The sequence below is a fragment of the Acomys russatus genome, chromosome 7, assembly GCF_903995435.1.
Source record: "Acomys russatus chromosome 7, mAcoRus1.1, whole genome shotgun sequence".
In the NCBI taxonomy this organism is placed as follows: domain Eukaryota; kingdom Metazoa; phylum Chordata; class Mammalia; order Rodentia; family Muridae; genus Acomys; species Acomys russatus.
Genome location: NC_067143.1, coordinates 28,848,573 through 28,862,412, shown reverse-complemented (window position 1 = coordinate 28,862,412; position 13,840 = coordinate 28,848,573). Strand labels below are relative to the sequence as shown.

Genomic DNA, 13,840 nt, shown 5'->3' with positions numbered 1-13,840 from the left:
GAGGTGCCTGAATCCCACCTTAGCCGGGATCACTACAGAAAAGCAACCACAGCCTGTTACCAATGCCTCCTTCCCCCAGCAACCTGCCCTGAGCACAGCCCACTGAGCTCCATCTTCAAGTGCCCTGTATGGCAGTCTCAATGAGCCAGTATGATTTGAATCTCATCTTGCTCCACTACGAATGGGCAACTTCAATTAAACAGAATCACCTGTAACAAGGGTGTGTCCCTTTAGGACAGCAGGAACATTAGCTCTCCAGCCAGTGGGCTCTGCCTCAGTTGGTCTGCCCGGACCTCCTGATGCTGTGTTGAGATTCTTCACAGACACCCACTCCTCACACAGTCATGGTGCTGCCCCGCCCCATGTTGCTACCCCAGTGTACCAGCATTGACCCAGCCCAGTGACTCAAGGCAATAGGGCAATGACTCAAATGCTACAGTGCCCTGTAGATACAAGGAACCCTTGGTATGACATAAATATAACAAACATGAATGCAGATAGTAAACAAGCACTGCCTTCACATTGAAGACACAAAGAGTGGTGCCTGGAGGTGTTGGAACAGCTCAGTGCATACAGGTGCTTGCTGAAATGCCTGATCACCTGAGTTTGATCTCTAGGACTCACATGGTAGACAGTAAATATCAACTCCCATAAATTTCCTATACACACACTGCAGCGTATGCTCCCATACATGCGCAAACAAACACACCAAAAATATATAAAAATACATATCTGTGCCCCCCATGCAATAAATACATAAATGTAAACAATAAAAATAAAAGGAGCATTGCCATTCTTAGTCTAAAGGGGGCAGCAGCAGCTAGCTCCTGTTCCTTCCTGAGCTGAGGCCCATGGGCACTGTACCACCAGGTGTCCTGACCTGGCAAGAGATAAGAGGCCCAAATCTTTACATCAAGTGTTCTCAACTCTCCCAGTCTTCAAAACCAGTACCAGATCAAAACCAGGCAGAATAGCATGCCTGTCCGTAGTCTAAATTTCCAACCCCCAGGCCTGTTGGCAAAATTTGTCTCAGTTTCTCGGCAGGGTTTACATGGTCATGAGTGGCAAGCATGAGTGATATTTAATAATTCTACTAAAAGCCTCTGAGCCCGGAAAGATGTAATGATATACACTTCAACCAGGATCCGCTCCTTCTCCCTCTTCCCTGGCAATGCTGCCATGATCAACAAACCAATCTGCTTCCTGTCTCCACTCCCTAGGGGTTGGCCAAATGGTACCAACTATAGATAGAACCCAACACTGGCACCCAGGGCCGAGGCCACAGGGTTAGATAACATGAACCACACAATGCCTAAGAGCTCAACCACAGATCAAGGAGCTCTAGATCCGGCTGTCCCCTTCACCTGTCACCCTCATACTCTGAAGGGTGATCTCACTTGTCCTCCGAGACAAATAAAGCACACCCTGGGTTTGACCTGTCACAGGGACCCATATGAAACATAACCACAGCCAATGTCCCAGTCCTGTTCGTGCAGCCGCCAGGTGTGTTTGCAAAGGGCTGGGTCTATTTTGTTTGTAGAGGAGGCTGGAGGCAGGGGAGACAAGCAGAAAGAAAAGGAAGTAACCTCTAGACTTCACTGTTTTGAGAACAGTGACAAGTGACTAGGAGGGATCATTTGGTGGCCCAAGGGAGCCTGAAAGCCTGGAGTCAGCATGCTTTAGGACACATAGTAATTGGCCCTGTCAGTGTCCACACATCCTTGGCCAGGGTAAGGGGAGGTGTGGCAATGTCAGTCTTCACTACCCCGTATTTCAAGAACCCAAGTCTCCTCTGCAGGAGAAAAGCCCTGAGCTCCAGGCCAGGTATCCAGATGCTTACAAGCATCTCCAGTCACAAATGTTGCTTGTGTTTCATCCCAAGTCAGAGCTGGTCAACCACAGGCCCAGGAATTGGAAATTTTTCTATTTACTTTTGCCTGTAAATTGATCTTAAGTACTAAGAGAGTTGAGAACACTTAAGAGTTAGGAGTCTTCATGTGAAGATGCAGGGGTGGGGCGCGTCCTCTTAACTTTCAACAGATGGGGACACCTGAGATACAGAGATAGCTGGTAGTACGGCATCTGTGGTCCATGGCACAGGAAGGGGCAGGGCTTACTGACTGTTCTCCCCTATGTTTCATCTCTATCCTCATCAAGCCTTCTCCCTACCTAACCTCCCTCCTACCTTCCTTATCGCCCACTCCCTTCAGAGACTTTCATTTCCTCTTCTCTTTCTCCTCCTCCTTCTCCTTCATCATCATCATCATCAGTCAGACCTCCAGCCCTGCCAACTGGTTCTTCCAGCACCTTTTCCGGGTCCTCCCTACCCACCACGCACCCCTACTGCAACCAATCATTCAATCACTCATTCGGCACCTAGGAAGACCTCATTTGGATCAGCCTTTTGAAAGCAGCCCTTTAATTTTTAACTCTATACTCAATTTTTCCCTCAGCTTCCTCCAGCACATCAAATCCTCTGGGAAGAAGAGGGTGTCTTCCAAATATATCTCAACAGAAGAAGCACGAGTTGGACCCTTCATCTTCCCCATTCAACAATAGGCCTTTCAGGAAGATGCACAGTCAGTAACTTAATTTGCTCATCTGTAGACTGGGAAGTGCCCCTTGCCGGAGCAGGTAACATAAACTAGTCATCACAGAACTGTGTACAAAATTCAAAGGAGAAAGGCTTACTTTAGTTCACAACTCCAGGTTACAATCCATCACTGACTTGGGAAAGTGAAGGCAGGAATCGGAAGCAGCTGCTCACACCCGTAGTCAAGAGCAAAGAGGGAGTGCACACATGCCTCCTCCTGCTCAGCTCACCTTTTCGATCCATACACAGTGCAGGACCCACAGCAGGCTGGATGTTCCCACATCAGCTAACGCGATCAGGGCAGTCCCTTACAGACACGCCAACGGGCCAGTCTCACCTAGACAATGACTCCTTGAGACTCTCTTCCCGGGTGATTCAGCATAGTGCTGACAATTAGAACTAACTATCACATTTGTTTTGTCTATCAAACCCTGGAAGAAGCCCTTCTCTTCCCCACTGCTAAGTCATAATCCTACTCCTCTCTTACAATGCCTTCCCCAGGCCACTCTATCTCCAGCCAAAGCCACTTAGGATTTGTGGCTCCCCTGTTGAACTGCATGGGAGGGTGTTATCCTGGCGCTTGGAGGTGCTCCCCACTCAGCACAGCACCCTGTGTTCACGGAGGCACTCCTGAAACACTGGGAAGAATGCGCTTTCTCCTAGCTGCGGGGCTGAGTGTTACAGAGAACCACTTAACGAGGCTGAAGAGCAGCCTGCCACATCCTGGAGGCCCAGAAAGGGCCCAGCTGAGCATACAAGCACCTGGGGTTACATTCCTCCCAGCTACAGGCCTTGGATTCCAGTGAACAGAGCAGAAGGTAGGGAGAGGAAGGTCAGCAGAGCCCAGAATGTGACAAAAACTCATGCCTGAGAGATTACAGGGCCCAAGGCCTCACAGATCTGAGAGAACCCTACCAGAGTTCTGTATGTCAAAGCCACGCCCAGCCAGAATGGGCTTCCTCCTCCCTGCACCCCAGAAAATAAACACGAAGTCTGGATTCCCAGCAGATCGCCCTCAGGTCAGAAGACAGGTGAAACCTTAAGATTGTGTGGCTTTAAATGCCTGCTGCCGGAACGTCCCCTTGCAAACATTTAGACTCAGGCATGCACCAGAAACGAAACACACAATTCAAGAAGCTTCTGCTCAAATCCAGGAGAGTTTCCTTTCTGGTGGGACAAACCCACCCCCACCACACCCCCCAGCCATCCCTACCTCCGCTTAGCCTTACACATGTCTGGTAGCACGAGAACCTACAGTGAGCCAAAGTATGTGTGCCTGGGAGTCTATGGTAGCACCATGTAAGCCAGCGGCTCAGGGTTAAATTAAAGGGGGATTTGTTCTTCCCTTTTCAATTTGACAGAAAGAAGCCATGGCAGGTGCCCATGCCTAAAAGGCCTATTCATAAGGGTAGCCACAAGATACCTCCCTGGCTGGAAGGTGAGTAGTCAAAGGGACTCAGCTGAGACAATTACCAATTTAGTTGGAAACATGCTCGAAGATGCATGCCCCTGCCAGATTAGTTTGACCAGATGGCTGCCCTGCTCACAAGCAGGAGCAAGACCAAAGGGTCGAGTAGAAACTACCTCCGTCTTCAGAATCATATTTTTCAATTCCACAGGCCACTTGAAGGAGAAACCGAGACATGTTTGACACTAAGTTATTCTAAATATCCTGCCAGCCCTTAGAAGCACGTACTGTAACTAATAATCGGGAATGACTACCTGGCACAGTTCAGAACACTGCTCGCATTGCAAACCAGCAGACCAGAAAGAAAGATTGAGAGTCGTTTGGTCCCAGCAGTACCTTGATGTTTGTGATTGCATGATGGTGATGATGATTGTATGTGTTGCATATGCGTGTCCAAGCGCGCGTGTGCATGTGTGTGTGTGTGCGTGTGTGCGTGTGTGTGTGTGTGTGTTGACAAGGGTGTCTTCCTCAGTTACTCTCAATCTTCATTTTGGAAACAGGTTCTCTGAGAGGCTAGAGTTCATCAATTCAACTAGGCTGGCTGGAGGGATGCCCCAGACATGCTGCAGCCCAGCTCTGGAGTTACTGCTTATATTTTATATTTAACTTTTCTCCTTATCATTAATAATAGTAGTAGTAGTAGCAGCAGTAGTAATAATAATAATAATAATAATAATAATAATAATAATAATAATAAAAAAAAATAATAATAATAATAGAACATCGGGAAATGTGGGGTAAGTCGGAAATGTTATCCCCTTTTCAAAGACCTAGTGAGTGGACTGGGTACATGAGGTGTCACCGTCTTCAGGACATGGTGGCTACTCCTTTACCGCCATATCAGGAACACTAAACCACCTAACCTAGCCTTTGCCTTTCCAATCCCTGGGGAAGCAGGGAAACAAATCCTTTCAGATAAGAGGATTTCACAGAGATTTTGAAATAAACAGTGGTTGAGCATGCAGCCACCAGAGATGGGATGGAAAGGGTGCCTGCATGGTAAGAAGTGGGACACCAGCCAAGCCAGAGCGGGGAAGCTGTGGTTTCAAGGTGTAAAGTTTCTCAGACTTGCAGCCATCACAAGAGAGGAGAGTCCAGCTCCCGAAGCTCAAAGAGAGACATGAGGTAAGGGAGCCCCTCAGGTAACGAGTGCTGATGGAGCAGTCTGTCCTGAGTGTTGTCCCTGAGTCTACACAAGACCATCAGAATCTCCCAAGGTCAAAATAAGTAGGAAAGTCCATTTTGTACTCCCACACATTGATCCTGTGGTATTTTGTTTTGGTTTGGTTTGGTTTTTGGTTTTTTGAGACAGGGTTTTTCTGTGTAGCCTAGACTCGATTTGTAGACTGCTAGCCCTGAACTCACAGTGATCTGCCTGTTTCTGCCTCCCAAGTGCTGGGATTAAAGTCCTTGATCCTTTTTTTTTTTTCTTTTTCTGATTTTTTATTGATAATATATTACATCTCAATTGTTATTTCATCCCTTGTATCCTCCCATTCCTCCCTCCCTCCCACTTTTACCCTATTCTTCTTCCCTATGACTGTGACTAAGGGGGACCTCCACCTCCTGTATATGCTCATAGGGTATCAAGTCTCTTCTTGGTAGCCTGATATCCTTCCTCTGAGTGCCACCGGGCCTCCCCAACAAGGGAACGTGGTCAAATATGGGGCACAATTTGTGGCAGGGGTGCTTCAAACCCCCTATCTAAAAAGTCTTCCTTAATGGCAAAGTACTAATACATAGGGCAGGTAAGGCACCTCTGTGAATAACGACTCCTGCCACCCATCCCGAGGACTTGAGTTCAATTCCTGGGTGACATATGATGGAAGGAGAGAACGACTCCAACAATTTGTTCTCTAGCCAAATAAATAAATAAATAATGAAAATGTAATACAAAGTAAAATTCAAGATATAAATTAACATAGAAGCATCTTGGACTCTAACCCTCTAAAATCAAAGCCCAATTAAACTTTTATAAGTTGTCGTGGCTGCAGCATTTTATCACAGGTATAGAAAAGCAACTAAAACAGATGGGGAAGTCAGGTTAAATATGGGTCCTGGGGCTCAGTGGGTAGGCAAAAGCATTTGTTGCAGAAGCATGAGAGCCAGAGTTCAGATTCCCAGAACCCACTAAAAAGCTGTGCATGTCTGGGGGTGTCTAGTAGCTAATACTTGGTGGGTGGAGACAGGAGGGTCAATGGGGTTTGCTGACCACCATCCCTAATTGAACACATGGTGAGCTCCAAGTACAGTGAGAGATCCTGTCTCAAGGGAATAGAGTGGAGAGCCGTAGAGGAGGACACCCAAAATCATCCTTGGGCCTCCATGTGCATGTGCACATTGGCACACACACACCCAAAAGCAGCATGGAAAGAGCAAGAGAGAGCCATTCAGGCCCAGTAGACTAAAGGATAATCTACAGGCCCAATGAGGCTAAGTAACAAGGAGGGCTCAAGGGGGGAACGCTGGAATCTCTCTAAGAAGGTGAAATAGAACAGACATCATGGATGGAAGGGGGATAGGACTAGAAAGGGGAGGGGAGATAGGAACAAGAGGGACAAGGTCAGGTGAGGATAGAGAAAGAGAGTACTGGGAGAGACAACTGCATTGGGGGTGGGGAGGGGGAAATCTCTGGGACAAGCTAGAAGCATAGGGCAATAGAAAATCCCAGGAATCTATGAGGGTGTGAGCCTAGCTAAGACTCCTTGCAATTGGGAATATGGAGCCTCAACCAGCCATCTCCTACAACCAGACAAGACTTCCAATAGAGGGACTGGGACACCAACCCAGCCACAAAACATTCTACCTATACAATTTGTCCTGCCTACAAGATGTGCAGGGATAAAGATGGAGCAGAAATTGAGAGAATGGCCAACCATAACTGGTCCAGCATGAGACCTATGCCATGAGAGAAAGCCTACTCCTGATACTATTAATGATATGCTGCTATGCTTGCACACAGGAGCCTAGTATGTCATCAGAGAGACTTCACCCAGCAACTGCTGAAAACAGATGCAGAGACCCACAGCCAAACATTAGGCAGAACTTAGGGAATCCTGCAGAAGAGAGGAAAGAAGGATTGTAGGAGCCAGAGGGGTCAAGGACACCACAAGAAAGCCCACATAATCAACTCATGTGGGCCCACAGGGACTCACAGAGACTGAACCACCAACGAGACAGCATGCAATGAGCTGACCCAGGCCCTCTCTACCTGTGTAATGGTTGTGTGAATTGGTCTTCATGTGGGGCTCCTGACAGCAGAAGCAGGGATGTCTCTGACTCTGTTGCTTGCCTTTGGGACCCTTTCCTCTGAGATTTTTTTAAGATTTATTTATTTTATTTATTGCATATGAGTGCTTTACAGAAGAGGGCAGAAAATCTCATTATAGATGGTTGTGAGCCACCATGTGGTTGCTGGGAATTGAACTCAGGACCTCTTGAAGGCGCTCTTAACCACTGAGCCATCTCTCCAGCCCCCTTCCCTGAGATTTTTTTAACCAATTAATTAAAAAAGAAATGGAGAACAAAGCAAGGAGATGCTACAGTATACCCAACACATGGGAAAGAGCATCAAAAATCCATGTAGTCCTAAGTGTCAGGTACAAGTAGAGGCCCTCACAGGCAGGGCTGCACAGAGCATACTCTGGTACCCAACTACAAACACCAAGTATGAGGGATATAGGAATCCCATAGCTAGGGATCCCCTAGATGTTTTCCCACTGATCTTCAGACATATCCTAAGATACAGTGTGCATGCATGACTACATGACTCAGAGCTGTAAAGGAGTCCAGATGACACAGAATCATGCCATGATTATAAATACTTAAAGGAAGAATCGCCTACATTTACAAGTATGTGCACATACCAGTATGTTTCTTTGCACATTAATATAAGCATATATTTATAACTGAGTGAAATGAACACACACTGTCATGCCATTTTATAATCTGCGGCATTCCACAATACAAGGCCAATGTCACTGCCATTATTTTTTCCCACAGTCTGAGTCTTACTTAATTCACAACACCCATGTCATTACTTTGAACAGCGTTTGAGGGTTACACATCCTGTACTTGTCTTCTTGCTGTTACCAAAGACCTGAAATAGCAACTTGACGGAGGAAGGGTTTCTTACAGCTCACATGCTGAAGGTACAACCCAACCTGGCGAGGCTGTCACGGCAGGAGGGGTATGAGGCCATGTGGAAACAAGAGAGATATGAGCACTACCACTCAGCTCACCCTCCCCTTTTCACTGAGACCCCAGTCCCTGTCATGGTGCTGACCACATTTAAGACATATCCACTCCCCTTGAGAAACCTAATCTATGGACCTGGCCATAGACAGGCCTAGAGGTCCATCCTCTAGATGATTCTAGGTCTGTCCAGTTGACAGTATTAACCCACCACAGATGGTCATCATTTATGTACACAGTGTCAATTTCCGGATGTGCTTGGGGGTTCGTGTTTTGTCTTAATATGATGATGCTGTGGACCAGCTAGCTCCCAACTCGTGATCCTCCTCTCTCAGCCTCCTCAGTACTGAGATTACAGGAGTGCACCAACATACTCGGCTCTACATAAGGTATTTAAATTTTTCTCTATAAAATAGAACTGCTCTGAATATCCCAACACGCACACAGTTCCTCTTCCTCCCTTGTCTAGTCATTAACTTCAGAATGTCAAAGGGAAAAGTATGGGAGCCTTAGCAACGTGGCTGCCTAATTAAAAGTTCCTGGTTTTCACTACATGGATCTTCCCTTTTTTAAACTCTTTCGTTGGATCCGTGTTTCTTCTGTTGTCTGGAAGGTGACTCCTTCAGCAAAAACAATCAGCTGGAGTGTAAACTGAAAAGGAACAATACCACACTCTCTCCCCAGTTTGTCTGCATTGCTAAGACAACGAACAGGTACCACCCAAATTCCCTCCCAAGGCATCCCACAATGACCACACATCTAGTCACAGGCGACACTTGGAGAGTCATCAACAATGTAAACCACTCAGGAGTTCAACATTCTTTTGCTAAAAATATCTTTATTAAATGCCAGCCTATTCCTGGAATGACACTAGGTGCTAGAGAGACACAGAAGCCCCACCCTTCACAGCCCCTAGCCTAGTAATGCAGAGGGACAGGAAAACCAAGGCTTGAGTGTGCTGTGTGTTGGTGGTGCAGGGTGCTGAACAAGCAGTTTTTCCATGTATCGACACAAGAAGGTCAGCAACGACTTGCTGGGTCAACTTTGGGTGCCCTCTCTCTCTCTCCTTCCCTGTGACCAGTAAGCGAGCAGCTTTGTTCCATCCCAACCTCCTGGCCATGGCATCCTGCCTCACCACAGGACCACAGCACTGGGGCCCAGAAACCTCTGAAACCATGAGCTCAGATCAACCCATCATGCTCAGTCCTGTTTTTATCAGAGATTTTTTTTGTCACAGCAGCAGGAAAACCAACACGGTATCTTTTCCTCTAACTTCTTGAGCCTGTGGTATGTGTCTCATGACACCAGAACTTTCATAAAGATTTGAAGCCCTAGAGCCAGACACGGTGGCTCATGCCTGTATTCTCAGCCCTTGGGAGGCTGAGACAGGAAGATTGTTTGATCTTGAGAACAGCCTGCTAGGCTCAACAAGAGAAACAGAGACCTGAAGACATGGTGATGCCTGCCAGGCACTTGTGCATGTATGTATGCTTGTTTGTACTTGTGTGTGAGTGTGTATGAATGTGTATGAGTGACTGTGTGAGTGTGTATGTGAGTGTGTGAGTGAGTGTGGGTGTGTATGTGTTAGTGAATGTGTGGGTGAGTAAATACGTGTAAGAGTGTGTGAGTGTGTGTGTGTGTGTGTGTGTGTGTGTGTGTGTGTGTGTGTGTAGAGGGCTTGGAGAGAGAGAGATCATAGTTATTTATTCCTTTTCTGTGTTTTGAATTGGGAATCAGTCACAGACATGACAAGATGAAATTGAATCATTACTAGTCTCAGATTGAGATTGTCGAGTGGCATCCGCAGCCCTAATTTTAATATATTTAACCCAATACATCAAAATTGCATAATTTGAAAAAATAATGTCACTTCAAAGACTTAGCAAAAGAAAAAAAAGAGAGTCAAATATCCCTTAATAAATCCCACGTGTATCTCATGGTTACAGCACCTCCCAGCTCAGCAAGTTGTGCTTCCAGTGCTCCATAGCCACGGGTGGCTAATGGCTACCAGACTGCACAGCACAGGAGGAACAGAGGCCGTGTGGGATTGGAAAAGCCAAAGCAAAAATAAATAAACGCATAAAGGACCACACAGTGCTGCTGGAGAGCCCCTGGAGTCTGCCACAGCTAAGGGCAGAGGAGCACTGGACGACGGGACAAGAACAAGGCAGAATGCCAACCATGAAGAGCCGGCCTTGCCCCCAGGTCCAAGAATTTGATGTGGAATTTGATGGAAGATTGAGACCGGCACTCCAGCAGAGGAGGGAGAACGGCGAGCAGAGGGACGAGGTCAGCCAGGAGCCCCAGTCTAAAGACCATCACTGTGACCCAGGACAGATGAGGAAGGTGCGACCCTTCAAATGTGGTAGTGGGTGGGAGCACTTCACCAGGGAAAGTATAAGCAGGAGCCAAATGATCTCGGGAGCCCTGGGTGATTAGATGACCAGGGCTCAGGGTCTACAAGCTAAGAAGATGGAAAGCAAGCAGGTACAAAAGACCACTGGCTGGCAGCCAAGATGCTCTGGAAGCCTAGTTAAGTCCACAGAGGAACATGACTAGGGCAGCAGCCACAGAACCAGGGGACAGAGTCAAAGGGCAGCCTTCGCCGTTAGCTACACAGACCTGCCAGATGTTCTACACTCTGCTCCACACTCTGAGGAACAACATCTCCAAAGGAACACTAGCGGAATGGGTACCAGCAAAGCCCTTCCCGGCCAGAGAATGCTCCAAATCCTATCTAAATCAGAATCAAGGTTGGCAGCTGTCCACCTTAGAGACTCAACTAACAAGCACCACTTCCCAGGAAGAAGACACAGATCATGGCCGGAAGCAGTTTATCTTATGAAGTTAGTCTCCTTCCTCCCACACCCAAGCCAGAGACTCTCCCTTCCAGGCCCTGAGTGCCACATGTCCTACTTAAACACACAACCCTGTCCCCTCACATCTGGCCACATGATGCCTTGTCTTCTCCCCAACTCTTGGGTAATAAGGAACAGACTGGCAAAATAGTTCAAATGCCTGCTTTTAAAAGTGCACAGCTGTGTGGGCTAGGACTATTTTGAGCTAAATGCTTCAAACCTCCAGGCTCGGAGCTGCTCTGTGGCGTCTGCTGACTCCAAGTGAACAATGAGGTACTCAGTAAAGGACAACACTGCCTCTGCTGGATGCCGGAGTCCCATTCCGCATAGAAACACTAAGACACACTGGGCATCTCACCCTCTGGGGCTCTTTGCTGACAACAGGAACTTGGTGACCCCACTTGGTGGGAGATAATGTGTACTGAAGGATACACAGCTTAGAGCTGAAAACGCCAGAGAAGAAAGCAATGACCCCGTTCGGTTGTCTAAAAAAAAAAAAAAAAAAAAAAAAGCACTCACGGTCATGCCAGTCTTGGAAGATGTAGAGAACAAATCCAACTTGAGAAAGAAAAGAACAAGCCAGGGCCATGGATGTAAAGAAAAGAGCAAGAGAAAAGGAAAAAAAAAAAAAAAAAACAAGCCTCAGAGGGGCTGGCTGAGGAAGGCAAGAGGGACTGGAGCTGTGGCTACACAGAGCCACTGAAGTTCATCCGCAGGAGTGAGGGAAGTGGGAAGGCTGGGGTGAGCCAAAGCAGGAAGGGGGGGGGGCGGTGGACGCAAGACCACAATCCCTCTCCTATGTTCTCAGAGAACTGGCATTTCATCTTACGGCCCCAAAGGTAATACCTAGACTTAACATCATACAAAACTGAGACCACCCCTCTACACATAGCTCCCAACCCTCACTTTCCCCATCTGCTCTTGCCCTGTAAAAGCTCTCCAGAGGAACAAGTCCCTGGCCCTGTCTTCAATAGCCCTCAAACATCAAACACACACACACACACACACACACACACACACACACACACACACACACACATACACACACACCCTGGCTGGCTAGTGTGAATAACGTGACAGACATATTTAGCTTTTTTCTACAAACCAGTACTTTCCCCCAGCATTCTACAGAAATGTCCAGCTGGCCTCCCTGTGAACCTGTCCACCTCGGTATTTTAGGGATGGTCTAAATTTCCTGGACACTTCCTCTTTGGCCTTAACAACCTATTAAACCTCCCTGAGATCCCTCTCAGGTCCCTGTAAATGTACACTGGGACAGCCTAGTCTCAGCAATGGAATGTCACAAAATCTGAAGCCTATAACCAAAAACCAAGTGTCCCCAGGTTCCTCTCTCAGTGTCTGTCTGCCTCTCCTTCTTCGCGCCTCCCCCCCCCGCCCACCCCACAACCCCACCACCCCACCCCCGGCTTTCTGTAAGTGAACAGGAGGAAGAGCAGGTGGGGCACAGGAGAGCTGCAGGTAAGAGAGCTTGAGCAATGTTCCTGTTAGGAGAACTCTAGCCCAAATTGTCTCTCCATGGCTGAGTACCTGAGTAAGCCACTTCTCTTTGAATGTTTCCATCTGTGGAGTGGACATAAAAATAAATTCCGGAGAAGGTGGCCAGTGCTAACATTGGTGTTAACTGTGAGTAGAGTAAAACAGTAGAACCTAGGACTTGGAACACACCAAACAGCCTTAAAGGGGGAAAGGGTTCCTGAAATGTGCCCCTGGAAGAACCAAATGCACGCGCCCACCCTTCGGATCCCACCCAGGCAGAGAAGGCAGAAGGGTACACGTCAGGCGGGACCAAGCACCTGTGCGCACAGGTGGGGTCCGTGCGCCGGGGGAGGGGGACAGCAGCATGGCGACGCCACCCGCGGAGCCAACTGAGCAAGAAGCCGTGGGACACGACCCACCTGAAGACCCGCAGCAGAAGGCAGGCGATGAGCAATGCGCTGAAGGCGCACGCCACGATCACTGTCGCCTTCAGGGTGGGCAGGTCGCGAAGCAGGCTGGAGATGCGTGTCACCACTGCGTTGCTGCTGCTGTTAGAGCCTCTCCCGCCCGCCACGCCAGAACCCAGCCGGGTGCCATTCCCAGGATCGAGCGGAAGCTGGTGGTCTGCTTCGGGCTGTGAAGCCGAGGCGGACTCAGCTCTGCGAGCGAGGACAGAGGGCGCGGCCAGGAGGGCAAGCAGCAGCAGCAGTGGCGGAGGCGAAGGCAGGGCGCTCATGGTGCGCTACGCGCACGGTGCGGAGGCCTGAGCCCCGGAGGCTTGCACCCCAGAGGCCTGCGCCGGGGGTTCCTGCGGTCGAGGCGGCTGCGCGGTGCTCGGCAGGAAGCTGCAGAGCCCGGAAGAACCCGCGCCGCCGCGGCAGCCACCAACACGTTGCACCGAGTCATTCGACGGGCTTCGGCCCCGCGTGGGCGGGGCAGACCTCGCATGGGTCCCCGCTGCGCTCCGCCCCTGGGTGGCCCCAGGCAGATCAGGACCTGAGACCCCCACAGAAGAATCCTAACTGCTTGGCTAATTCTGGCAGGCAGTGTGCTGAGTGACTTATCTCATTCAATCAATCCACCAGCCCCCTCTGGAAACAGGTATTCTACTTGCCCTCGTTTGTTGATTTAGCATGCAGAGAGTCAGCTCACTGCAATCCGGATTTCCCACCTGGAGCTTGTAAGCACTTTGCTCTGCTGCCGGTAAACTAGTTTTCCGCGTTCCCACCT

General features: G+C 48.7%; 1 protein-coding gene across 1 annotated transcript in view; it reads right to left on the bottom strand.

Moving 5' to 3' along the window:
- The window catches only part of Fam174b (family with sequence similarity 174 member B), a 43,119-nt gene extending 29,739 nt beyond the window's left edge, over window positions 1–13,380 (bottom strand). Inside the window, exon 1 of the mRNA XM_051149303.1 lies at window positions 13,030–13,380. Coding sequence (XP_051005260.1) covers window positions 13,030–13,346 — 317 coding nt within the window. The 5' untranslated portion in view covers window positions 13,347–13,380. The remainder of the gene's footprint in view (window positions 1–13,029) is intronic.
- Between the last annotated feature and the right edge of the window lie 460 nt (window positions 13,381–13,840).